The sequence below is a fragment of the Talpa europaea genome (assembly GCF_964194135.1).
Source record: "Talpa europaea genome assembly, chromosome: 1".
Classification (NCBI taxonomy): domain Eukaryota; kingdom Metazoa; phylum Chordata; class Mammalia; order Eulipotyphla; family Talpidae; genus Talpa; species Talpa europaea.
Window position 1 is genome coordinate 22,714,614 of NC_140073.1, and position 27,697 is coordinate 22,742,310.

The following is a 27,697-nucleotide window of genomic DNA, read 5'->3' on the forward strand; positions in this document are numbered from 1 at the left end:
TTACCCTACTGAGTTGTATCAATCACAGTTGACTCTATACATTGCCAGGTGTCTTCCGAGCAAGGGTGGGGAGGAGGCACAAATCACCTCAGTATGAACAGCTGCCTTAGGGCTCACCCCAAATGGGATCACAGATTCCAGAGAACAAGGGTCAGGCCCTTAGTAGTGCTTTGGTTCATGTTCAAAGTTACTGGTTGAGGGCCTCCCTGGTGGCGTGAGGGGTTAAGCAGAGCATCACAAAGCTATCCTCAGCCTCTGCAGCACAAGTTCGATCCCTGGCTGGCCAGGACGGTGATCCACATGGCGCAGCAGACCTTTCCTGTCTTGCCTGCTGCTCCCCTTAGCAGTATATTTCAGTCAGTCTGCTGGTTCTGCTCCTCACTCTGTCTCTGGTGAATCCTCTCACTTCCTGCACCTCTGACCTGTACCCCAGTTCTTGTAGGCATAAATAATCTTAAAAAAAGTTATTTGTTGATAAATGAATAAAAGATTTTTTTTAAATTTTCAATTGGGAGTTTCTGAAAATTGGGTTGAGTCCGGTAAGACCTCCAGAAAAAATATAGAAGGGACTATATTATTGCCTTTCTCCTCTTTAGAAAAAAAGCTTTATAGAACTGTAATTTTAACACTGCACCATCAGACTAAAGTGAGAAACCACTAATCAATGTCTTTGCATCTTGTGAAACATTATTGTTAAAATCACTAATCATCAACGGGCCTCCCCTAGTGGTGCAGCGGTTGAGAGCTGGGCTGCGAGGCTGCCCGCAGCCTCTACAGCGCTGGTTCGTTCCCTGGCCACCCACAAGGGTCCCACCAAAAAAAAAAAAAAAAAAAATCACTAATCATCATCTGTTGATTGACCCAAATAGAGAACCAAATTTATGTGCTTCCTATTTATTAATGTCACATCTGTTGATTAGAGTCTTATAGAAAGGTCAGGGAAATATGTTCCTTTTTAGAAGAAACTGGGAAAAAAAACTGTCTTTTCTGAAAAACTGTGCTTCTTTTATTGCATGAGAGAAATGTAACTAGCTTTATTTTCTCTTTTTGACTTGGCTGTCAGGAAGCTCAGAACTAAATTTTGGGCACTATTATAGTAACTATCCTCATCTTTTGATTTCTAATATTAACCCAATAGTTTCTTCTCACTGGCTCCACTTAACTCTTGTCTTTCATCTTTGTTCTAATGACTGTAAACCGGTCTTTTTTTCTATGACAAAAATTTAAGCAAGTGGATTCCTTATTTACTATCAAAACCAGGATAATTTTGGGAGTAAAAGAAGAGCAACTAATAATTAAACCACAGTTTAAACAGAGACTGTCCTGGGTAAAATGTGGTGTCACTGTAGAAATAAACAAATACAACATTTATCCATTCCCAGGTTGGGGATAATTAAAGACAAACATGTGCGCTAAATAGAGAACCAAAGTTATGTGCCTCTTATTTATTGATGTCACATCTGTTGATTAGAGTTTAATATTTATTATCTCTTGGGAAATTTTGTAATTAGCCTATGTATCTGTAGAGAAAAAAAAATCTTGGGCTCTCCTAAGTGTTTTTAATTTCCACCAAAGGGAACGGAGAGGGTATTTAGATCTGGAACAGTGACCACAATAGAAGTTTCATTTGTTTGTGATTTATGGAGACTTAGAATAAATGCACTGTTGAATAGTATCAGATTTCTAATGACTCGATCTTGTTTTTCCTAAGCAACTTCTCATAAACTTTTGTAGTATCTTGAACAGCAAGCTGATACTATGTCAAGCAGTTTACAGAGCTATTAATAAACGCTATGTGGCAACTCCAGGAAGAGAGTCAAACTGCTTTTTCTTTTCATTGGTTGAAAGTTTCCTACTTATTTGGAAAAACATAGATCAGCAAAGATTTTGATAGATGCTGGATATTCTGCAAAGAAACAGCGAAAATAACTGGTATTCAAGCTTTTAACCCAAAGGGCTCATTGTCAAAAAGGAAAACTCATTGTCAATTCCTTGGTTGCAGTCTTTCACATGAGAATATGAGTGAGTGAGATTTCAGCGTGGTCTGGTGAGTTTAAAAAATGGAAATTCATGACTGGCAGCTCAGAATCATGCCCTAATTCAAGTTCTTTCAGACAGATTTTTTTTTAAAGTCAATTAATGTTCTGATTAGGTTAATTGGAAATTTAATAACCACCACTTATTGATGTCCTACTGCATGCCAGGCACCATGAGGCACTTTATATAGGCTGTTAGTTTCTTCTTAAAACATTTCTGAGGTGAAACTATAAGTTTCATTTTATAGGTATAAAAATTAAAGAGGGAGGGGGCTCCCCTGGTGGCGCAGCGGTTGAGCGCTGGGTTGCGAGGCTGCCCTGCCGGCAGCCTCTGCTGCGCAAGTTCGACCCCCGGCCGCCAGCGAGAGTCCCACCAAAAAAAAAAAAAAAAAAAAAAAATTAAAGAGGGAATAAGGTCACCCAAAATCATACAGAAAGTAAGTAGCAGAGGAGAATTTAAACACTTTTACTGTTCTGTCCTACTAAATACCATGTACTACCCTGTACTTCCATGGTAAAACACTAGCAGTGTGAAAAGGATTGGCTCTGGGCCCAGGAAGGTGTCGAGAGGTGAATAATAGCAGTTACAGCAATTCTTTTTTTTTTTTTTTAAGATTTATTTATTTATGCATACAAGAACTGGGGTGTAGGCCAGAGGTGCAGGGGTTGGGGGAGATGAGAGGATTCACCAGAGACAAAGCGAGGAGCAGAGTAGACAGATCTACTGAAATACACTGCAATGGGCGTGACAGGAGAGGTCTGCTGTGCCGTGTGGATATCTCCCTGGCCAGGTTAGAGTGGGTCACTTCCCTGGCCGGGGAGGTTTGAACTCATGTTGCAGTGGCTGCAGACACCTTCACAGTTCTGCACCTTAACCCTTTGCACTCAGGGAGGCCCCATTACAGCAACTCTGATACTGCCCACTATGTCAAGTATTACTCTGAAGTATACATGTATCTCATTTGATTCTCACAAAAGCCCAAGAAAAATACCACCACTTTACAAATGAAGAAACATGAGAGCAAGTGAGGTACCCTGGCCCCCAACAGTATTTCTTCCCATGGTATTTCTTCCCATTTCTTCCCAGTATTTCATTTCCATGTTCTAGATCGACCTGATGATTTTCTGCATTGCCCGGCACTTTTTTCAGATCACTTTGTATGCCTTACTTCATATTTATTATCATCTTCATATTACAGAGACCGCTTCTGGAAAGTCAGTATCTCAAGTCAGTTATCCAGTCATGGTCATTGGAAGAGACAGGATTTGAACCCACAAAGCCTGGGATGCTTTATTCTCCACCAGGCTGCACACCTGAAATGTGGCTGTTAGAAGCAATACAATTCAAAACTTTTCGAACTGATATTAACCATAGCCTTCTGCAGTGAGAGGAAAGAATCTATGGGTGATTTCGAAACAAAAGCCACATATTTTCTTTCTCAGTCGCCAGGTGGAGGGCAAAATCAATTTACTTCAAGATGGCAACAAACTTGCTTGAGGACAGATTTGCAGGCAAATAACTTCCTTTCCTGCCCATCTGTCTGATCCAACAAGAACAAAGACATTTTCCCAACTCACACCAACAGCCATACATGTCTTGAACATAATAATTAGAAACAGAAACCAGGGCCTCCCTGGTGGCGCAAGGGGTTGAGCACCATGCTATGAAGCAATCCGCAGCCTCTGCAGCACAAGTTCGATGCTCTGCAGGCCAGGGAGCAACCCACATGGCGCAGCAGACCTCTCCTGACTCACCCAATGCTCCCCTCAGCAGTGTATTTCAGTCAGTCTGCCTGTTCTGCTCCCCACTCTGACTCTGGTGAGTCCTTTCTCTCTCTCTCTCTCTCTCTCTCTCTCTCTCTCTCTCTCACACTCCACCACCCCCCATCTCTGGCCTGTACCCCAGCTCTTGTATGAATAAATAAAATCTTAAACAGAAAACCAGAATCTATATCTGTGTAGTTCATAGCTATTATTAAGTATACAGGGCTAAGAAATGTGCATGCCTTACTTCATCTAGGACAGGAACAGGGGCTGTTTTTACTTTTTTCTTAAAAAGGAGAAAAAGATTTTTAGAGGTTAAGTAACTTTCATACTCTTTCAGCCAGTGATGGCAAGGCTAACCCAGTTCTATCAAAACAGCTGCTCTGCTGATTCTGTAAAGCCCAGCTGCCTTGCTGGCAGAGGTTTATTCAGCTTTCAATCTTTCAAACCCTTCCTGCCTTTCAGTGGCAGGGAAGGATACTTAGTAAACAGGTAAAAAGTGGCAGTGCAGGCAGAAGATGGGAAGAAGTGAAGGCTGTATTTTGCTCCCTTCCCCAGCTCGCCTTTGGTTGTTCTCTGGTCTAGCAGGTTTCCTTGTTACTTTATAACACTCTCTGAAAGTATCTGACTTGTTTGCTGGTAATATCTGCCATTCTTACTGCAATGCAAACTCCACAGCAGCAGGGCAGAGCCTGTCCTTGATGCTGCTCTATTTCCATTTCCTGCCACCATGCCTGGCACTAGGAAGCACCAATACATGGTTGCTGCATGGTGAATGAATGAATGGAACTGAAGCATAAGGAAGTCACTGATGGAGAAGGTGGGGTGGAGGGCTGTTCCTTTTCTTTGGTATATTCCTGGATTATAAAAAGAGAATCTTCGGGGCCTCCATGGTGGCTCAAGGGGTTAAGCACCGCACTATGAAGCAACCCGCAGCCTTTTGCAGCACAAGTTTGATCCCTGGCTGGCCAGGGAGAAACCCACATGGCCCAGCAGACCTCTCCTGATTTGTCCACTGCTCCCCTCAGCAGTGTATTTCAGTCAGTCTGCCTGTTCTGTCCCCCACTGTCTATGGTGAACCCTCTCACCCGCCCCTATCTGTGGCCTGTACCCCAGCTCTTGCATGCAAAAATAAGTAAGACTTTTAAAAAAGAAAAAAAATCTTCAGAAGGATCACAAGGCAAAGACTGCCCTGATTTGCCAAAATTTACAGAGAGCTGTGACTATGAGCTTTGCTAGGCATTGTTCTGGAAACATTTTGTCTGATATCTGTATTGGTAAACCTCTGCTAGGAATTCTGGCAATTCCCTTTCCTCACCCCCCCCCCCCTTTTCTCGCTCTCCACCTCTGGTGAATACACATCCTTCTGCAGACCAGCTGCATATCCCGGTTCACAGACAGCCCAGGTGGCTCTTCGCTAATGGCTTATCCGTTATGTGTATGAAGAGCCAGTGCCTTTTCTGGAGTAGATTTTTTTTTTTTTAAAGCTAAATTGACCTTTGGAAAAAAAAAGATGCAAGCTACAGAAAGCAATGCCTTTTCTTTTCATGTCTTCTTTCTTTAACTTCCTTTAAAAAATATTGTCTACTGAATATTGCAAATGCAAACTCTCGAGATCTTTCCTTTCTGTCCTACTTTTTGAGCCACCCCAATGCTAACAGGCTCCTCTGAAGAGTATCCCCTTCCTGCCCTGCCGTCGCTCTCATGCTGTAACACAAAGTTTGGATATTTTTACAACATATATTCTGTTTGAAAGATAATACTGATACCTTGTTTTATACGAACATTTATACACCAGGACCCTGGCAAAGGACTGACTTCTTTGGGATACTTTATGGCTTAATACATCTGAATGATTTATATCTCATTTGGTCTAAGCATTTATGCCAATAAATTTAACAGATTCCCCAGTACTGCCTGGTCCTTCATTTTAGTCAGAGGGTCAAAGTGAGAGGAAAATAAAGCTGTGTGTTACTAAAGAAAGAAGGAAGAAATTGGCCCAGCTGATTCAGAATACAAATAAAATTACAACACAAAATCTCATATTACAGTTAAACTGGAAGTCAAATAAAGAAAAATTCCTAGTTCCAGATAGATTTCTGAACGTAAGCTATTTCTCAAAGGTGGGAATCACAAAAGTGACAGAATATTTACTAATTGACTGAGGAAGCTAATTTACAGGGAAATATTTGGGTTTGATATAATTAAACCCAACACTGAGGAAAACCTGACAACTATTAAAGTGAGTGCACTCAGGAGAGGGAGAGGAGATAAGATAAAATCCAGTTTATAAAATACATTCCATTATCTTTTATAGGTTTAAAACACACACACACAAATACTTGGAGGGAGCCTTCTAAGATATAATGATTTTAAGATTGTCTTTTTTTTTTTTTTTTTTACAGGTGCAGAATAAGTTGAGGGTTTTTTTTCCCTCTTGGTTTTTTTTTTTTTTTTTTTTTTTCCCATTTTTTCCCCTGTTGTTTGCAAAGTTGAATCTGGGGTCAGGAGTTCTAATTGTAACCTCAGACTGGAATTCCAGATGGTGCGCTCAGGACTGGAAGCAACTCTCAGTTCATCAATTTCATGGGCCTACGTATCTGCTCTGGCCACGGCCCGGCCTCCATCCCCACTGTGGCATTAATGCAGAACAAATTGAGACATATCCTCTATATAATTAGTTCCAGAATTTAAAAAGATTTACGGTATAATAATACAGGCAGCGCTGCGGAATCCTTTCATTGGGGACTCTGTGGGACCATCTCGCGGTGGCATCAGAACAGACGGGTAATCCTAGCGGTTCCAGGCCCTGTGTGCTGGGGGGAGCGGGGAGATTTTTGCCTCGCGCACGCGGCAGCGCGCACCGGCCCTCGGAATCCAAACCCGGTTAGAGAATTGAGTTTGAACCACAGATGGGGGATTGGCCAAAAAGTTATTTTTAAAATGCAGAGAGGAAGCCGTGGGTCGACTATTAACAAAGCCCCTTCTTCTTATAGTTTTTCACTTAAAGAAATGAAGCTGGGATTTCTACGGTCTGCACGGAGCGAGAAGCCAGCCTTAGCTAAGCCTGCTCTGCAGCCCCGGGTAGGCACATTCACGAGTTGGAGCCGGCGGGGCGGGCACCAGGCTTCTGACCCAGCGTGCGGAGCCCTGCGCGCTCGCCCCGCGGTTCCGCGGTGCGCGCCAGCCCCTCCCGGAGTCCGGCCACTCTTCGTATCTGCGACCCCAGGCGCAGGCAGCAGCTCCCATCCCTGGACAGATCACAGCCTGTCGGTGTTTATTAAATTGTCGGTAGCCTCGGGGTGACGCCGGAAGCGGCACAAAAGTATGCACGGGTCCCTAGGGCTGCGACTGCTGCGGGGATCCCCGCTGGGTTAAATGCATTTGCCAGCGCCAGGGTCAAATTGGGGAGCGGGAGGGGGCCAGAGGTTCTCATGCCCCGCCCCGCTCAGCCTCGATATTTTGATTTTACGATAATGAAGTACCTCTACCCCGAAGCGCATCGGTTCCCAGCCAGTTCTTTCTTTACTCGTCACCCCAGCAGCTCTACAGAGGCAGAGGGGTGGTTGGTGAAGCCCCCAAATGGGCGTTGGGAACACCTGGGTTTCAGCTCGGCTTTGCTACTAACATGCGTGTGCTTGAACAGTAATAGTAACAAAGTGTGTAACGTTCCTGCGAGAACAGTTCAGCACGTCCTCCTGCCCATTCGTCAGCGCTCCAGATGGGCGCTAAAGTCCTCATTCCGTTTCACCTATAAGGAAACAGGCTGCGCAAGGCCACGATGTCGTGTAGGGTCATAGCTGTGGGTTTTACCTGGTGGAGCAGATTCCTTTCTCCGGTCGCCAGTCCTTGCTCTTAACCACTGCGCTCCACAGATGCCTTTCTTCCCTCTATGTGGGCCTTAGTTTCCCCTCTGTAGACCAGGAGCGGAATTTACAGCTCAGCCAATCTGACTCGGACCTGGCTGTTTTTGCCACAGGTCGCAGCGCTGACAAGGCTGGGAAGGTGGGTGAGAAAAGGGGGCAGTCTGGTCTCTGAAGCCCTTATTCCCGTGGGCCCTCGGAGGGCCTCGAGCTACCAGAGGTGCAGAAGAGGCCTACCCACCCCCGCGGGCCGAGGGCGGACCTTCCTCCATGCCTGACAGCCTGCCCCTCCGCCCACCTTAGGGCGCTGGCCCCAGCCTGAGTAGTGGAAGAGTCCACCTAGGTCAACGCAGAGTTCCCACAGAGAACTTTACCCGGCGGAGGGGAAAGTGGGGCACCCTGAGACCGCAGAACTTGGAGGCTTCCCCAGCATTGGCTCAGGGGAGGGTGGGCTGCCGCGCAGCGCGTTGGCGAGGGCGCTGGAGACCTGACAGCGCGCACTCCAGAATCACGGCGCGTCTGCTTCCCCCGGGGTTGCAGGGCACAGCTTCCGCCGCTCTGGACGAAGAGGTCTTAAAGAGGGGGCACCCCAAGTTGAAATGAGGGTCGCGACACTACTTTTCCCTGTCTTATGGATTGTCCCACAGCAGGCAACCCAAGGCGCAGGAGAGAGGAGTCTTCAATAGCTACTCCTCTTAGCTCGCACATCACCCCAGCCCTGGCAAAACCCCCCAAAAAACGTGAAAGCAGAAAGTTAAGCAACTGTGCCCCGAGATTCAAAACCACAAAAACTCACTTCGAGACACCCTTCAATCCCCAACTCCTCCCCCCAAAAAACCTCGCAAATAATCTCCACCTTTTCGTTTGAAAATGGAAAAGCCTGGCTTTCATGAAGGGCTCTCCTTCCCGCCTAGCGCTCGAGTGGGTCCCACTTAAGAAAACTGACTTCAAAAAGATGCAGTGAATCTGAGACAGGGTTTGAGTTATTCTACGGACAACTTGGTCTGAGAAGTTTTGTCTCGCGGGGCTTTTCCCACCAAAAAAGACAAAATGCATATGCTCTCTGCCTAGCTCTCCAGCCCCACTGCAGGTTCAGAGATGCCACTCGAGGGAGAAGGGTGGGTCGCCAGTGAAGAATCTAGAGAAGGAAGGTGCAGGCTTCTCTGAAACCTTTTCATTAAAAAAAAAAAAAAAAAAAAAAAAAAGGGTTCTGAGTGGAGACGAAGTAAAAGTCAGGCGCCTCAAGAAGTTCAGCGAGTGTCCACGACCGCGAACGTGAAGGTGGTCTGGGGAGCGAGCAGGTAGCTTTTGCATTTTGTCTTGTGGTGTTCTGCGCCTCCAAGATGAGAGACCCCAAGAGGAGAAAACTGCACTTTGCGTGTTGGTTCTGATCCGGCGGTGGATCCGCTGTGGGAACTCAGTGAACTTCGTGTACTCAGTGCAAATAGACTAAAAGCAAAGCGTAAGAAATGCAGAGTAAGTCAAGGCTTTTAAAACACTCGGTTTCGTTGTAAAACTGCAACTACGTTGGTTGTTGCTTCCCACGGGCGAGGCTGGAAAGCTGCGAGCCCCCATCTCCCGCCAGCCGGGTGCAGGGGCCCTGGCGGCAACCTGTAGCTTCCTGCCGCGCGCTCCTGGCGGTTCCAGGCTGCGCCGTCGCCGCTGCCCCCTGCCTATGCTGGGCGTTTCCACGCGCCCCCGAAACGCACGCCATCGAGGGTTCCCGCCGCTTCTCCTTGCCTAGTGTCCGTTTCTTAACAGTTCTAACTACTTTGGAAAAAGCAAAAACCAAATAGAACCTCAAAACACCTGCTGTGGGGCAGTGCGCTCCCAAAGCGCGACTAGGTAGAGAGAAGAGTCTGATGTGGCGGTGCCAAGTGTCCGAGCTGCCAACGGTGGGGAGCCCGCGTTGGGCCGTGGGCTGCCTGGCGCCTCCTGGTCACTGGGAACCCACAATATTGTCCCCTATCATGAGCGAAAGTAGGGGGTTTGGAAGGAGCGGCTCCAGGATGCTCTTCCCTGGACTTCGAGGGAGCCCTCTCCCCTCGGACTTCATTTCCAAGCCCTCCCCGCCGCTTCTCCCCCAAACTGGACTCCAGGAATATATACAGTCTCTGGGCGTTTCCCGAAAGGTTTTTTGTCCCTCCCCGAGCAGCCCTAGTTTTCCCGGCTTCGCCGTAAGAGCGTCAGATACTTCTCTCCAGAAGAAGGGGCTGAGTTGCCCCAGATTCGGGCTTTAGGTGTGCGGCCCCCGCCCTCCCTGGGCGCAAACCTCGCCAAGTTACGCACTACGAGACGATCGAAACACTTGGCTAATCGCTACGGATGCAACCCCTGCACGTCTCCCACGTTCGCCTTGCATCTGACCTCCACAATCCACAAGGGGCTACCCCTCTCCCCACTGACCCCAAGAGTATGACCCCCCACTTGGGCCAGACAGCTTTAGAAGCAAGAGGCGGGATTGCGGGCTCGGAGACGGGATTCGCGTGTTTGGAGTCCGGGCAAGTTTCCTGCTCTTTCCTCAAGTTCCCGCCCCGGTGGCGTCCACCTGCCCCTCCTTCCAACCCGCCCTCTCGACCAGCACCCCCTCCCGACCCCCGCACACGCGCGGCAGAGGGGACACTCACTGCTCACCTGCAGAAACGCGAAACTCGGCGGAGCCCCGAGGCGCCCACGCCCGCGCCAGCCGAGACCGCGAGGTGGGGGAAGGGTCGTCTCCCCCGGGCCCGCGGAGAGCGCGTGGCGGGTGGACTGGGAGGGTGTCTCCGAGAGGGACGCTCCCTCAGGCCCGCCCCCCAACCTCCGCCGCGAGGGCGCCCCCCTGGAGCCGCGCGCGACGCCCGGCCGGGCTGGGGCGGCGGTGTGAATGGAGCGGCCGAGACTCCTGGCTCCTCCTCCTCGCTCGCCGCCGGCCCCTCGTATTTGAGCTTGGGGAAGCTGGGGGCCGCCTGGCAGCTGGGGTAAGGAGTTCAAGGCAGCGCCCACACTCGTGGACTCTCCGCAATCGGATCGCCACTCTGCTCCTCCTTTCCCGCCCACCCTCCCACTCACCCACCCACCCAGACCCGGGCGCGCAGCCTCGCCGCGACCCTGGACTTCCTCCCGCCGCCGGAGCCGGCTTCCACGTGCGCCCGGGAGCCGGCGCCTCCGCACGCGCTCCGCTCCGCGCCCGGGTGCCTCCAGCAGCCCGAGCAGCCGGGGGGCCGCGGCTCGGGAGGCCTCTGGACCAAGTTGGGCGCCACCGAGGCGAGCGCCGAGCGTCTTCCAGGCCGGAGGAGCCGCGGGGCGTCTGCGCCCGAGTTGCCACAAATGGGCTCCGACGTGCGGGACCTGAACGCCCTGCTGCCCGCGGTCCCTTCGCTGGGCGGCGGCGCCGGCTGCGCGCTGCCCGTGAGCGGCGCAGCGCAGTGGGCGCCGGTGCTAGACTTTGCGCCCCCCGGCGCCTCGGCTTACGGGTCCCTGGGCGCGCCCGCCCCGCCGCCGGCCCCGCCGGCCCCGCCGCCCCCCCACTCCTTCATCAAGCAGGAGCCGAGTTGGGGCGGCGCGGAGCCGCACGAGGAGCAGTGCCTGAGCGCCTTCACCGTCCACTTCTCCGGCCAGTTCACCGGCACCGCCGGGGCTTGTCGCTACGGGCCCTTCGGCCCGCCGCCGCCCAGCCAGGCGCCCTCCGGCCAGGCCAGGATGTTCCCCAACGCGCCCTACCTGCCCAGTTGCCTCGAGAGCCAGCCCGCCATTCGGAACCAGGGTAAGCCAGCCGGGGGGCGCCCCCTGCGCGCGCCCCGCGCTGTCCCCGCTCGCGCCTCTCCTGCCCCGACCCCAGATCTCAGCCGCCGTCTCCCCGAGATCTGTGAGGGTGACGGAAGGGGCAGCTGCGAGAGGAGCTTCAGGAGCGGGACCCCCGCCCTCGCCATCCCGCAGAGCCGAGCGCCTGGTAGTTCGCAGGAGCCGGGAGGTCACCGGGGGGCTCCAGGACCCCAGACCCCAGATGAGATTCGGGGACTGCGGGTCCGGGTAGGGCTGGGAGCGGGAACCCGCGGGGTGCCTGGCTCTGCACTGGGAAGCGTTGGTTTCTTTTTCCCCCTTCCCGCTCAACCCCTTCCCCCCACCCCCAGCAAACTGCCAGCAGGCGTTGAACTTTCTTGGACATTTAAGCTGGATTCGGAGTTAGGCCGGCGCCGTGCGGGCAGCCCGCGCCGCCCCTCCCGCGCCAGAGCGGCCCGCGGCTGCTGCTCCGTCCTCGATGGGCTGCGGGGCGCGGGCACAGCGAGCAACCTGCAGCGCTGGCGTGACAACGAATCAGGTTCGCAATTAAACAGCGAATTCTCTGGAATCCTGGCAGTGTCAGCGTGTGGCTCCCGAGTTTTGGGTTCCCATTCGGTCTGCCGCCACGCGTGGCGGAGACCCGGTTTATCGGGTTCCGAGCCATGTGGGGACCATGTCCTGCCGGAGATGGAGAGGCGCGAGCAACCGCCTTCTTGGCAGCGCACCTTGGGGGCCTCGTTAAACGCGTTAAGCAGGGGGCTCAGCTGGGGCACGAATTTGCCAGCGCCGGGGGTCCGAACAAGGACGGGCTGGCCATGTTCAGCCCGTGCGCATCGAGGGCACAGCCGGTGATTTTCTCTCCGCCTCTGGCGCTCGCGCACCTCTTTTTCCCGGACCAGCGCGGAACCAAGCAAGCCGCACTTCTTTTGTGGGGTTTTGAAGTTTATCCTCATTGAGCTTAGGTGTGGTGGAGAACCTAACTAATTCGGTTTGGTTAGGTAGTTTCGGACATGCTTGCCAACGCCATGGCGGGTGCTTTTCCTGTAACAAAATTCAAGCCGACCTAGGGACTGGGATGCTTCTGGAATGCGTGGGATGGGAGAAGCAGAGTGTGCAGCGTTTGCAGGGGTTGGGGGGGGGGGCTCCCAAGACGCGAAAGAAAGGCCGTGTTATTCCCGTCTCTCCTGTTGGGCCTGAAGTTTATCTCCAGGCCTTTCCTGCAGTAGCTCAGCCTAGAGCACCTGATCCATCAGGACCTTGGGCGAAACCGAAACTGCCAACCCTCCTCATCCGGGAGTCCGGATCCGCGTCCCACGCAAGAATCTCTTTGCTTTATGTCTTCGTAAATGAAATTAGCATTTTTCACTTGAAGGGTGTTGGGGCAGCTTGGTGTGCCGGCAGAGGCCTGTATCACCTCTCTGATTGTGCTACCTCTGATTAGCAGGCTTGTGTGTTACCTTTGGCAAATCTCAGGTTCTCAGCTTCCCCATCTGTGGGATGAGGAGGCTGAGATGGGCATCCTAGAGGTTGGATCTGGGTAACAGTTCTGTGCCAGAGAAACAGAAGTCCTCGTTCCCTGGCTTTGGATTCTAAATGCAGAAGGCCCCAATCTACCTAACTCCACGGCCTGTGATGTGAGTCTGTGTGGAGGTCTCTGGAGAGACCTGAAAGCCATTTGATCTCAACTCCTGGGCAAAAAATACTACCACGGCATTAACGTTTCTTTGAGTCCCTATGGATTCCTTGGGGATATTTGGAAGCTCGGCTCTAGTTTTGTTTGGGTCACCGTCCAGCATTCTACAGGGCAGGTGTGATGCCTACCACCCACTAACTCAGCCTGGCAAGTCAGGACACTGATCTTGGTGGTCAATGGGCATTGCATTTAAGGGGAAACTCTGAATTCCTTTTGAGTAGACAGGCAAGGTTGCCAAAGAAAAATAGAACTTGTGAACTAGAACCAGGACTAACAGGTGAATGGTTCCCCTTTAGCAGCCAAGATCCAAGTCACAACCTGTAAGCTGTTCCTGTCTGCTGCGTTTCTCACAATTAAAATAAAAATATGTATGGGTTGAGCCCAACTCTCGGGAGCCCTTGGGAGCTGGGTTGGGATAGCAGAAGCTGCTGCAGCCTTAGCCTTGGCCCTTGATGTTTCAAATTTATTCTCTTGATTTCCAGGGTTCCTGTGGCTCCCCCAGACTTGGGCTAGAGGAAGCAAAGTGTCAGCTCTTTCCTCAAAGTTTGGGAATACTTAGGCCAAAGTCCAGAGACAAGGAATCAGGACTGTGTGGATCCCTGTCCCCAGGCAAGGCACCTTAGCCAGGGAGAGGACAGTTGCTCGCATCCTCTCCCTTCACCCGCAAGGCGTCACACTTCATTCATTGTCTCTCCTCCATTTCTCAAATATTATATGAGGTGCCCTAAGCTTCCTGCTCTCCCTGTTACTTCTAAACACTCATTAGCATTTTTTGGTCACTTGCTCTGTGCCAGGCTCTGGGGATTGAATGGTAAGACAGTTATGGCACCTCAGCTTTTGCAAGGAGCTCACAGTCTGACATCAGAGGAGGGAAATCTGGGTTTAAGAGATTAGCTATGCGTGAGGTTTCTCAGTTGGTGACAGAGTTGGGGTTCAAACCCAAACCATTCTAGGTTCTTTCTACCTCCTTTACCAGGGATGTTGTGTCACTGCTGAGATAGACTTCCTCTGCGGGACTGGATATGAGCGCTCAACCCACTGAGATCTGGAGGCCCGAGGGTTTGTCAGAGCAGAAGAGGCGTGAGGACTTGGGTAGCCCCAGCCTAAATATGAGGTTTAGAGAGTGGAGGAAAAGATTGCTTATCTATCCCTTGACTCCCCTAGCCCCACCCTGGCCCCCACAGGAAGAGGCCATGGCATCCCCAGCCCACTCTGAGGTCCTGTGGGAGGCCACGTAGGTGCAAGGTCCGTGTCCTTGGGTGGCACTGACCCGGAATGTCGTTGGGGATCCTGCCCAAGCTGTGGAGTCATCATTTTCAGCCTCCTGACCCCCTTCCTGTCCCAGGCTGCTGTCCACCCTACCCCTTAGCTCCCTGGGAACTTGGCGGGGCCTGGCGGCTCCCCGGCTTCGCTTCCGCGGGCGGAGGAGGGAGCCGCCGAGCGTGTATGGCCTCCGGGGCGGTCAAGGTTGCCCTCCCTCCCTTGCGGGGCCTCGCCGTGGGAAAAGCGCTACCTTGGCAGCTAGAGCCGCTCCCACTGAGGCTGCACAAGGAGCCTTTGAACACGCTGCCCCTTTTTGCCCGCAGCTGTGCCTCCCCCGCCCACCGCCCCAGCGCGCTCCCCGCGGGGCTCGGAGCAGGCCCGGGACCCCGCGTTCTAATCAGCCCCGCGCCCGATAAGCTGCTAATGAAAAGAGCCTCTCTCGTCTCTGCTGGCGCTTTCACCAGCGGCCCTCCCGGGGGACGGGGGAGCCGCGGGAGGGGGTTGCAGGCCGGCTCCGGCTTGCCAGGGACTGCAGGTCCTGATTTGGGAGGGGGCTTGGGCGCCTCGCGGGGCGCGGAGACACCCGGGTCCGCGCGGGAGCTGCAGCTCGACATCCGCGGCGTCGGTGCGCACCCACAGTTCCGCAGCCTGCTCCTGGGGACTGCACGGTGGCCCGGGCCACGCATCGGCTCAGGAATGGAGAAGGGTTCGTCTAGAGACCAATGTGTCGCTTCTATTTTTTTTTTTTAAGTTCTTTCAAAATTCGGCCTTCCTTTTGCAAAATTGGGTGTTCGAGGCCACATTTCCTTTGTCCACTGATCGGTAGGCCTCAAACAGGGGCAGAGCCTCTGGTCCCGAAAGGAAGTGTCTGAAGCCCAGGCGTGCTCGCCGGCTCCTGACAGCTCAGCAGGCGGGAGGCTATCTTTGCTCACTTAGCAGGCGAGAAAGCGGAGGCCGCTGGGGTGGTGCACATTCTAAGAGCCGCTGGCTTAAGTTGTCAACCTGTGGCACCAATAGGTGCAGGAGACTTGACCTGCCTGGTCTAATCTGGTCATTGAGACAGGACGCACCACACTCCACAGGGACGGTGGAATCTGGGTTTGTGTGTCTGTTTGGGAGGGTGTTTCAAATATTGGGGTAAGTAGCCTCATGGATCTGCCCGACTAAGTCTTGCTGCTGGACACTTGCAGAGCCTTGACACCTGTGGAAAGAGTTGGGGGGATGGCCACCATTTGACTTATTTCACACCCCAGAATTGAGTGTGAAACTCAATTCAGAGACCCAGGGCAGCGGGTGGACGGGTCCGGGATGGGTGTAGGAGTCTGGTGGGAGGCGAGAGAAGGGGGGAGTAGGATTGGTTTTATGGCCTTAAAGGGAGCTAGGACCGATCTCAGGACGGTCTGGGCAGATCTCCTTCAGCACTAGCTGGACTGTCAGGCCAGACGCTAATGCCTGTGCGTAGGAGGAACCCCCCGCCCCCCATCTTTGGGTTCAGGGGCCCAGTACTGATCCTTATCTTGTTGCAGGAAGCTTTTCCCCTAAGGGCTGCAGCAGTTTTCCAGAAGTTGGTGGGGGTGTGTATTTAAAGCATTTTAATAATCACAGACAACGTTAGCAACCGAGACACTAGTTTCCCACCTTTGGAGATTAGGGGAAAACGCGGTTTCTCGGCTCTGCCCTCGGTTTCCCGGCCGAGCACCCCAGTACCGTCAGGATGAGACTCGGAGGCAGCGTCGGTCACACTCTAAAAGAAACGGGACCCGACCTGCGACCCGAGGGCGTGGTCCCCTGGCAAATGGTGCTCCGGGTTGGATGTGCCAGGGGCGAGGAGGGTCGGAGCCGCCAGGGAGGGGAGCGCAGGGCTGAGGCCGGGGGACCCCATCGGAGAGGCCGCTTCTTTCCTCTCGCCGGCTCTCCGCTGGGGCTGCGTGCAGTGGTTTTGGGTCAAGCAGCCTCAGATAACGTTATACTCGGTCATTGCTGTCCCCCTGCAAAGCCCCGGCCGGATAACTGACTGCGTAATTAATGGAAGTCGGTGCGCTGCGCCTTTGATTTACGGCTCCGAGTCAGCGCGGGGTCAGCCGAGCAGATTCATTTTGCGCGCCCGCGCTGCCCCTGCGGGAGACAACCGTGTTTGTTTTTTGGGGGAGCACAACTTTCTTCCACGAGCAGTGGGTGTTTTGTTCTCTTTTGTTTTGTTTTATACCTTACTTGCTGGAGGTGCGGTGCAGAAGCGGCGCCCTTTGTGCAAGACGGGAGTCCTAAGTAAATGGGTGAGACGGGGGTGTATGTGGGAAAAGACGGGTCGGGTTGGATAACCCGCCGCTGGGGACCCAAATTCAGGGGCCCGGCCCTGCTCCCCTGGGGTTGCGATTCAGACCCGCCGTCCGCGTCTCCTCCCTGACGTGCCTTTCTCTGCCCGCCCGCAGGGTACAGCACGGTCACCTTCGACGGGACGCCCAGCTATGGCCACACGCCTTCGCACCACGCAGCGCAGTTCCCCAACCACTCCTTCAAGCACGAGGACCCCATGGGCCAGCAGGGCCCGCTGGGTAAGTCGCGGGAGCCGAGTGAATTCCTCTTCCAAACTCACTCCACCTTCCCCAGGAATTTCTGATCCATAGTAAACTGAGGGACTATGTCTAAAGAAATTTTAAAGATTTATTTATTTATTTATACAAGCACTGGGTACAGTCAGAAGCGCGGGAGGGTGAGAGAATTCACCAGGGCCAGAGCGGGGAGCAGAACAGGCAGAAGGACCGAAGTACACTGCTGAGGGGAGCAGCGGGCGGGGCAGGAGAGGTCTGCGTACCATGTGGGACCCTCACCCGGCAGCCGGGGATCGAACCGGCGCTGCAGAGGCTGCGGGCAGCTTCGCAACCCAGCGCTCAACCGCTGCGGCACCAGGGAGGCCCACGTCTAAAGAAATTTTAGAAAAAAATCGCCCATTCTCACTTATTTTGAAAGATGGAGCGTCTCCCTCTCACCCCTACACCCAGGCCCAGGGACTTCTCAACTCAGCCAAATCGGCTGATACCCCGAGGGTCTTTTCTGTGTCCTTAGGCAGTGACTGCTAAGGGAATGTAGTGAGAAGTTTAGCTCCCAAAGATCGGGATCCTTTTTTTGTACATCCCCCTCTCCCTCCCCCCAACCAGATCCCATTGCTCCCAGTTCAACCCCGGAACCCAGCTCTGGAGGCTGTCTCCCCCACTCCCAGGCCGCCGTCTCGAGCCCTGGAGCCCGTGGGGCGCCGCTCACTCTTCTCTCGGCTCTCCGCAGGCGAGCAGCAGTACTCAGTGCCGCCCCCGGTCTATGGCTGCCACACCCCCACCGACAGCTGCACCGGCAGCCAGGCCCTGCTGCTGAGGACACCCTACAGCAGGTAGGAAGGCTCTTAGCACCGTGACTGTTTCCCCGGGCTGGGTGGGGAATGTGCTAGTCGGAGGGCGCAGGGTGGCGGGTGTGCAGAGTCCTGGAGGCAAAAGACACCATTAGGCTACAGGGCTACTTAAAAGCAAATTAAATAAGGTCTCTCCTTTTCAGCTCTGATTTGGAGAAAGTAGGTTCCCCCGCCTTCCCCGACTCCTGATGTTATTATTTTTAAAAAAGATTTATTTATGCATCCATGCAAGACCTGGGGTACAGGCCAGAGGTGTGAGGGGTGAGAGGATTCACCAGAGACAGAGTGGGGAACAGAACAGGCAGATCTACTAAAATACACTGCTGAGGGGAGCAGCGGGGGGAGTCAGGAGAGGTCTGCCTCGCCATGTGGGTTGCTTCTTGCCTGGCCGGGAATCGAACTCGTGCTGCAGAGGCTGCGGATTGCTTCATAGGTTGCCTCTTAACCCTTGCGCCTCCAGGGAGGCCCCCTGATGTTATTATTTTGAATATAAAAGAGCGACTACTGTTTGGAGCTGTAGAAGAATGCCTGGCACTTTGTGAAGTTTTTGTTTAAGGACTCTGCCGGGAGAACGTTTGCTTTCTGGAGACTAAAGCTTAGATACCAAGTCTACACCCACTGTGTTCTTCTCACTCCTCAGACCCACCCCATGTCCCTCTGGCCGCAGGAGCCAGGCTTCTCAGGAGCAGCTTCGAGGGAGGGCGCGTGCTCCGGGCCACCTCTTCCCCACCCCTACTCTATCCCGCTCCCGAATGCAGTAGCGCTTTGTGGGCGCCCAGCCCAGCCACTCACCGGGGCGGGGCGTGATCGGGGCGCAGCGGGGTCCTGTGGGAGTGCTGCCGCCCACCCGCCGGGCCCTGGGTCCTGTTCCCGGGAGGCGGAAGATCACCCTTTCCTTCCCAGCTTTTCCCCCGTCCCTTCTGCCTTCCCTGGGATCACGCTCCACTCTCCACCTTCTCTCCCCCAAATTTATTCTTCAACTTTGGGTGAACTTGGCCGACATCCCGCGTCTCCGATAGGGTTGCTTAGTAACTTGTGCGCACACCGGCCGGCGCCGGCCTGGAAGGTGGGGCGGGGGCGGGAAGCGGTGGATCTCGCCCTTCCAGGCCCAGGATTGGGCGCGCATTACCTCATAGCCCCCCCCCCCCAGCCCCCGGTGCTGCGGGGATCCTGATACCGCCAGCCCCCAAACTCATCTCCATCCTCCTTCCCCTCGGCTGGTGGACCCGGCGGCTGACGTCAAGGGAAGGAGGTAGTGAGGTCATGAAGGAAGGAAAAGCGCCTGCCCTGGGAGATTGGGGGAATGGACGCGCCTGGGGGGCCTCCAGCCCCCCCTCCCCTCCCTTGGAGGAGGGGGTGAAGTCTTCACTCTTGAGTGCGCTGAAGCGCATCCCTTTGTCCGGGCTGCGCTCCGGAGAGTCTGGGCTTGCTCCCTGGTCTGCTTTTCCCGTCGGGAGCACTTCCCCGGGAGGGAGCAGGGTCGCTCCCCTTCTGCTTGCGTGTGCCTGAGGTGCGCGTGCAAACTCTGGAAATTTAATGATCAGAAAATCCGCCATGTCCATCGGGGTTGATTTTTGTTTGTTTTTGAGGGTGAGAGCAAAGGCATGTACGCAGGTTGCATAGAGAGTGGGGTCATGGCTGCGCATCCTCTTCTCCATCCCCGGCCAGAATTCAGTCCAGTGTTCTGTTCCAAGCCCCCCACCTCCGCGCCTCTCCTTTTTGATCAGGCCTTTGGAACCTGGAAATATCTTCTGGTATGAACCGCCTCTCCTAGCAAAACAGTGGCAGCTGGTCCATTGCCAACCTTCAGGAGGAGCTATTCTGTTTTTCTAGTAGTTACTGGGGGTGCGGGTGGAATGATCCCATCCCATGAGTTGACCTTGGCCTACTCTTCCCTCCTTGGCTCCTGGGACTCACCCAGATGGAAAGGAAGGCCTTGACCAGAGAGGATGCTGTTTAAATGCACCCAGACACCACCTTGGAGTTAGGGTGTTGCAAGTATAGGGGTCCAGTTGAGCAGTGACACACAGCTACGTCCATTTCTCGCCCTCCGCTGAACCCACCTTGTGGGACACCAGATATCGGGGCTCAGAGAGACTGAGCAGCCTGGAAAAAAGAGGAGTTGGGCACAAAGTGATTATCACTACTGGTAATAACAATTCTCAAAACAGAGGCCCTGTAGTGGCTTATGACTTAAGGGTTGAATTTGTGTTTGCTATGGAAGCAGGAAAAAATACCACTTGAAGTGTATTTTTATATATAAAATTTTATATTTTTCTAATCCAACTTCTAACTGGCCATTGTATATAGTAGTTTTGTCAGGTTCTTCTTTCAGAACTCTTTGCTTATGCCGTTTTTTATTTGTGTGGAATTTGAACTTTTTGGGTCCTTGTTATATGAAAGGCATAAAAATGCTGTTTTCTCCTGTAACTGAAAATTTCCTGAGCTGTAACATCTCTTTAAAAAATTTTTTTGTGATCTTTGTAGGAAAAATTTGTTCCTTTGAAATTTAAACTTTCTGAGTTTTGACATTCCATCCACCCTAAACTCACATTTCTAATCACTTTCCAAAGAGGCCCTGAAATGTTGGTGAATGGACAGGTGCAGGATATTTTTAAATTGGGTCTGAATCTCGGCATTACTGGTTATGTCATTTCCTTCTTTCCTAATCCTAAAAAAGTTGAATGGGTGTTTAAATGCTTTTGTGACTGCAGTGTTAAAAAAAAAAAAAAAACACATAGGAAATAGAGCCAACTTTTAATTGCTTAGTGGCTTAACTTTTGAATTTTAGCTCTTCAGTTGTACTTCTGTTGGCTCCTAGCTCTCTATTCCCTTTTCTGTCTAAAATTTAAATTTCTTGGGAAAGGCATGCTTTTGTTTTGTCTTGTTGCATTTGAGCCCCCTGAATCAGCCTGCCCAGCTTCTTTCCCTCAGCCCTCCAAATCTTGGATCCCTGCAGTCTTTTTTATTTATTTGTTTGTTTGTTTTGTTTATACAAGCACTGGGTACAGTCAGAAGCGTGGGAGGGTGAGAGAATTCACCAGAGCCAGAGGGGAGAGCAGAGCAGGCAGAAGGACCAAAGTACACTGCTGAGGGGAGCAGCGGGCGGCAGGAGAGGTCTGCGCGCCATGCTGCACCACTTGGGAGACCCCCCTGCAGTCTTGAATCTAATCTCCCTCCCCAAAGGTGATGGTTGGTACATGTGCTGACATTGAGTAAGCAGTGCATGATGTGCATTTGCATTGAGGAAATTCTCAAGATTCTCTCCTCACTAAGAGAATTGCACAAGTCTCTTCTCTTTCTCAGGTAACAATACTGAGGAGTTGCAGCTGTGCACGTTTGTGTGTTGATGTGGACTGTAGAGAATCGAAAATCTCCTCAGTCAGCTTTGGGGAAGTGATAGGAGATGGTTTCTCCTATCCTCTTTGTCCCCCACTTACTGTAGGGGGAGTAGAGTTGTGTACAGTCACAATAGATGTCAGCCTGTACAAGACCCTAGGATCATGGCTGTTTGAAAGCTTGAGTCGCTGTAACATTGTAATTAGGACTTAGTGCATGCTGCTGATGTGCTGCTGGGCCCTGCGCAAAATGTTTCAGTTCACCCATTTAATCCTTCTGACTAGTCTGTGAGGTAGGTACTCTGTTCTCCACTTTTCTGAAGAAATAGGTTCAGACACTCAGAATGATTTGCTCAAGTCACACAGTGAGAATCAGAACCAGGATTTGATCACAAGTCTCTGACTTCAAAGCCCTATTGTATTCTGGGTTACTCATTGTCTTCTATCTAGAATATTCTCCTTATATAGTCCATGTCAACACTTTTGTTAATATGTAATAAATAAGAGCAAATGCATATGTAGACTTATTATATACCAGGCATAATTCTAAGTATTTACGAATATTGATGTTATTTAATTCACATGAAGAGTCTGAGGTAGGCAGTAGGTGATCACCTCCATTTTACAGAGGTAGAAACTGATGCCCTGAGGAGTGAAATTGCCCAGCATGACACAGTATAGGACAAAGCTGGCGTCCAGATTCAGGTAGAGGCTCCAAAGTCCATCTTCCTACCCACTGTACCCTGTTGCCTCTCCTGAGGAGTAAGCGCCACTCTCTGCAAAGGTTGCCTCTGTCCTAGGGCTTGATAGAGAGAGATCTTTATTTCTCATGGTTGTGAAAGAAATTCCATTATCATTAGTTTTACCCATAGCCTTCAAATATAAGCCCTTAGTGGAATGGGGCAGTATTTCCCCTGGTAGTGTTAGAGCCAACTTGAACTTCCTCCTCAAGTCCTAGCTTGCAAAGTGCTCTGTCTTTAGATTCCTCTAGCTTTGCCTTCTCCCCTGGCCATGAACTATTGGGGTGAACTTCAGCCTGGACACCTAAAAGAATGCCAGAACAGAAACCTGGTCTATCCAGACCCAAGAGAAAGGAGTGCTTCTGGGGTCACCTTGGTCTGTGTCGCAAGGTTCCAGGGAGTGCCAAATCCCATGCTCTCCTTCCAGGGGAGAGTTGTGAGGTCCACCCTCACCAAGCACAGTTTCTCCCCTGACTTCTCACTTGAACAGGCAGCAAGCTGGGGCTTCTCTGCACTTCTCTGGAGTAACCTTTGATGAGCTTCTCTGTCTACTCGGCCTGCTAACCTCCATGAAGGTCCCTGATTGCGCCCATTTCATGGGTTGACTCTCAAAGCTACTTTGAAATGGAGTTCTGTGCATTGTGTTTGAAAAATATCCCCATGTGTCCTAATTCCCTGCCCTCCCAGACATTCTAGTGGTTTCTTTTTGCTTTTATTAAATTTGCACATCCTTCTTCAGGAACTGTGTTGCCAGCTTATAGAGGATTATTTCCTTTTGCCCTTGAGCTGGTATAACTACTCTAATTTTCAAAGCCACAATTACCAACTTGCATTTTTTTTCTAAAGATTTATTTATTTATACAAGCACTGGGTAAAGTCAGAAGCACGGAAGGTGAGAGAATTCACCAGAGCCAGAGCGGGGAGCAGAACAGGCAAAAGGACCGAAGTACACTGCTAAGGGGAGCAGCGGGCGGCAGGAGAGGTCTGCGCGCCATGTGGGACTCTCGCCCTGCGGCCTGGGATTGAACCTGCGCTGCAGAGGCTGTGGGCAGCTTCGCAACCCAGGGGAAGCCCAACTTGCATATTTTTAATTGAATGTTGATGATTTACAAATGGTAAGATTGACAGTGGAGGGCCTCCCCGGTGGCGCAGCGGTTGAGCGCTGGGCTGCGAAGCTGCCCGCAGCCTCTGCAGCGCCTGTTCGATCCCCGGCAGGGTCCCACATGGTGCGCAGACCTCTCCTGACTTGCCGCAGTGTACTTCATCAGTCTGCCTGTTCTGCTCCCTGTTCTGGCTCTGGTGAATTCTCTCACCCTCCTGCGCTTCTGACTATACTCAGTGCTTGTATAAATAAATAAATAAATCTAAAAAAAAAAAAGAGATTGACAGTGGAGCCTGTTACCACTAGACTGTCTCTCCCATGAGAAAAACTTTTTTTAGCAGCCATAGTTCCTGGGGAAATTCGGATCCATACGCAGTATATGATCCACCTGGATCTGCAACTTAGACATAAATCAGAGGACAGGTCATGCCCAAGGAAGTAAAATCCTAATTAATAATGCCTCTTTACACTTTGCATGGTATACAAGCTTCACTCAAGACAATACGAATGTCTCCCACATAGATGGGTATGAAGGCAGAAAGTCTGAAATGGTTTCCAGGGTGGTGGGTAGTGTTATCAAAGCCACAGGCTTGAATTGACTTGTCTCCAGGGAGGGGGAAAAATCTAGTTTCAAATATTCCTGCAACTTTTGTGCTGACCAAGTGTTTATTAATAGAAGTTGAATCCCTAGTGGGTTTTTCTTCGGTTAACTGGTGAGCTTGAGAGAAATTACAATACCAAGAGATTGACTGTAAAATAATTATTTACCATGGCCTGCTGGGCAGAAATTTCTCAACAGGCAGCCTCCAAGGCGCCTCAGAGGGGAGAACAAGGAAAAGGGCTGCGTGGAAGTCTGGTTGCAGCCTCTGTGCCTGAGCCCTGATTATCAGGTAGAGGTAGATCCAGAGTGCTCTGTGTTGCTGCGGGACAGAGCTGTTACAGCAAAGCTGGACGCATCTTCAGTTTGACCATAGATGCCAGTTATATCTGCATTTTTTCTTGTTTCTTCCTTTTTCTCTCCACCCCCCCTTTTTTTTTATCATGTGGGGAAACTCTTTTCTCCCATTTTGATGCTGCCTTTCCAGCCGGCAACCATCTGGCAGAGGTTACCCCAGTCTCAACTAGGTTTGATGGTTCCATTCAGTGATGACATGAACTCTTCTGCCTGAATGTAGAAAGCACACTTGAAAATGTACTTGAATTACACATGCATTTGAAGAGTGGGGGAGGTCTGGTCCAGATAATAGCTGAAGTTTTTTTTTTTTTCTTCCTTTCTTTTGTGTAGAGGTCGAGAACTCAGTAATACCACAGTCCAGGCCAAAACAAACTCTATATGATCTTCTACTGATTTCCTTTCAAGTTCCCCTTTTTGCTGGGACTGACTTCCTTTTATTTTACTCCAACTTGCATTAATCCCAGTTATAGAAGTTTCTTTCCTCGCTCTCTTGCCTCCTACTTCAAACATTTCTTATATAGGAAACGAGTGTTTTGTTGTTTTTTTTTTTTTAAAGTAGAAAGGACACCGTGACTTTTGGAATATATTTTGACAGCTTGTAATTTCAAAGTTCATTTCCAAATGCACAGAATTAAGTGGTTGGGGCTGAAATGCTTACATGATCACTCTGGTCACTGTGAGCTGAACTACCTGCTTATCTGATCTCTTCTGGGAATGAGGTAGTTAACACCTTCGGTGGTTATTTCATAATTAGGTGCTTTATTTGCCAGAGGCCATATATTCCTTGAGCGTGCTGTCTCTTTCCGTGGGCTTTCTCAGTGAGGCTGGGTGTTGACCGATTGCCCAAACAGATGAGAACGTGAGCATGTTGGGCCCAGTATTTTTAGCTCGAGTTTCCATCTTGTTCTCTCCCCAGCAGCAGTCACTGTCACTGCTGTCATTGCCTTCCAGTTGAAAGGTTGTGCCAGCCAAGTCAACTGAGACACCAAGGAGCCCCACCCAGCAGAAGTCAGGATGTGGTTAGAATTGTGCACTGATCCTATCGCTGGCCTCAGGAAACCTACTAGTAGCTTGGAGATTTTCTGAAAATCCTCCCTCCCTTGCTCGATCACCCTCTCTTCCCCTTCTGAGAATGTGCAAACTGTCAGGAGCACCAGCATCCAGGAGGGCTGTTCCTACAGGGGTCTTTGCACACTGGCCTCTCAGTTAGTCGCGAGGACATGCTGGGCATCTTGTATCTCATAACTCTCTGGAGACAGAGCAGGTCACGGTGCTTCCTTGATGAGTTCCCTTTCACCTCCAGACTCTTGTCTGTATCATTAATGCCATTGCTGTTACTTAAATGGTGGTGAGAAAGAATAACTATAAGAAAGAAAAAATCAAAATCAACAAATAACTATAAACGAGAGACACATGAGGGTGGGGTGGGGAAAGGAGGGATTGGGGCCAGAATAAGGGGGGTACAATTGTATGGGGAATATAAAAAAATAATAAAATAAATGGTGGTGAGAGAGAGGGTGAGGTTCAGAGGCCACGTAATGCCAGGGAACCTTCAAAGGGGTGTGGCAAGATAGGAATGGGGGTGTCACGCAAGCCAGCACTAGGCACTCTCCCCAAACCCAGTTCTCTGATCACTGTGGATCATAATTTCACCTGCCTCATTAAGTGGCTGTGAGGCATGATGTGTGAGTTATTTGAAAAAACTTCACATATATGATCTGTGGTGCCCCTGAAGAGCCGTTGTTAAAGCTTCACAACATCCTTGTAAAGTAGGCCTGCTTGAGGTTACTGTCCCCATTTGACAGTTGAGAAAACTGAGGTGCAGAGAGCTGGATTGATTTGCTCAAGGTCCTAAAGCTTAGAGTAACGCTGTGCTGTCCTGCAAAATCAAGCCTTATATATAAATGAAATTTGTTAGGTGCCCCATTAAAGAAAAAGAAATAAGGAAATTAATCTTAAAATAATCTATTTGACCCTGTATAACTAAAATCTTATTTCAGCGTGTGGCATTAGTTATATTTGGGGGGCTCAAAACACATCTGACCTGTGGCAACCAGTGGTTATTGGACAGTTATTAGATGGTGCAATGTATTTATTAAGTACAAGTAGGAAGATATATATATCTATGTGTGTATGTATGTATGTATGTATATAAATAAATAGAGAGCAACCCTGTATATAAGGGATTTTGCTTTTAGCAGGCTGAGAAAATGCCTGTACTTAAAACCCTTAGGCCTACTGGACTTACTCTTTACGTCTGTGAGAAGATTCCTAAATCATACAAGTTAGATATTTGGGATTCATTAACCCACGTGTGTAAACTTCTGTCATTCATCTTGTTTCTCAGCCTTCTTGAAAATTATGGCTTTCTTAGTCTTACGCAAGGATGAAATAATTTCAGAAAGATTCCACATCCCAACAGGGCCCAAGAAGATTGTCAACTGGGGCTGAGTGATTTTCGTCAGTGAACAATTTTTTAAAAATTAGTGACAAAAATACAGAGCTGCCTGGGGAATACAATGCCTGGTGGCTGAGATTGATGGCAAGATTAATAAATGGATTGCTTGATGAAAAGGCGCAAGAGAACAAAAACCAGTAGATTGTGGAGGAGGCCGCTTATTAATGAACTGTCAGCCCAAAGAAAGTTCAAGAAACTCTCCCATGTTAAATGCAGTAGGCTGGCACTTCTAATAAAAATTGGGGTCCTTCAGGAATTAATTACACCAGCCTTACAGCAAGAATTCATGGAATTGCGAAAAGTAGTGGCACAGACCAGCACGAACTGCTGCTGCAAACCGGGTAGCTGCAGGAGAAACTAATCATTTTTTTTCCCCATTGATATGTAGGATATTGTAGTAGCATAATAGCCAGTCAGACATGGGCATGAATGATGGGGTCCAGATCCACGCTGACTAATGAAACTACACATACTTGGAGTTTGAAGTCACTTCACATTTCATATGTAAAATTCCCTCTTGGAATCTGATTTCCTCCTTATCCTGTGTACCCGCCACTAAGGGGTTCCAAATAATTTTCAGAGTGATTATATGAGAGGCAGATGGACTCGACTATGATTTATCAAGCTCTGCCGGGAGAGAGCACAGCGTTCATTTATTCCGAGTAGCCATAATTTCCCTCACCCCTCCCCAAAGGTCCTGGTTTAGTTGGCCTGACAAAGCCTTCTTAATTAAACTTTGGGGTTACCTCTGCCCGATGGATGAAACAGCCTTAAGGAATGCCAGGGCGAGATGGAGATTGTCCAGGATTTGTGATCTGATACTGCACGTGAGATATTGAAAGTACCTTACCTTTTTCACTTCTGCCGTGAACGTAGAGCGAAAATGTTCTTCTGTAGTATGTTTAGATCAAGGGTTTCCAGACAAACCATTAATCTCTGGGGTCTCAAATTTCCAAATTAACCATTTCAGTTCAGGCCGAAATCTATTCCTAATGGAGCTTGATAATGTAGGAGATTTCTAGTAATTGATTTATGTGCTAGCTTTCTAGGAATGAGATAAATATAAAGGGGACAGAACAGCCTTTTGTTGGTTTACAGCACAGTGTATTTTCTTCTTTGGAGTCTTAATGTGAATAATCGGCCACTGTTGTCCTTCATAGAATTTTATAGAACTGGGTGGGGGCTTAAAAAAAAACCCTGCATTTAACTTGTACCAGGATTAGAACAGAGAGAATGATTCCTCAGTTGTGCACAGAGTTTACCCTCCTCTTTCTTTGGCTTGTCACATCCTTGAGTATTAGATCATCCATCACCCATCACTCT

At 50.5% G+C, this 27,697-nt stretch overlaps 1 protein-coding gene across 4 annotated transcripts in view; it reads left to right on the plus strand.

Annotated features, from left to right (window-relative positions):
* Positions 1 to 10,972: 10,972 nt before the first annotated feature.
* Positions 10,973 to 27,697, plus strand: part of WT1 (WT1 transcription factor) — a gene marked incomplete at both ends in the record, with an annotated part of 48,176 nt that continues 31,451 nt past the window's right edge. For 3 of the 4 annotated variants that reach the window (XM_084255590.1, XM_084255591.1, XM_084255592.1), the window contains 3 exons: positions 10,973 to 11,408; positions 16,811 to 16,933; positions 17,661 to 17,763. In XM_084255590.1, the coding sequence (XP_084111716.1) occupies positions 10,973 to 11,408; positions 16,811 to 16,933; positions 17,661 to 17,763 (662 nt within the window). Of the gene's footprint in view, positions 11,517 to 16,810; positions 16,934 to 17,660; positions 17,764 to 27,697 lie in introns of all 4 variants that reach the window. The other variant, XM_084255589.1, reaches the window with a different exon arrangement.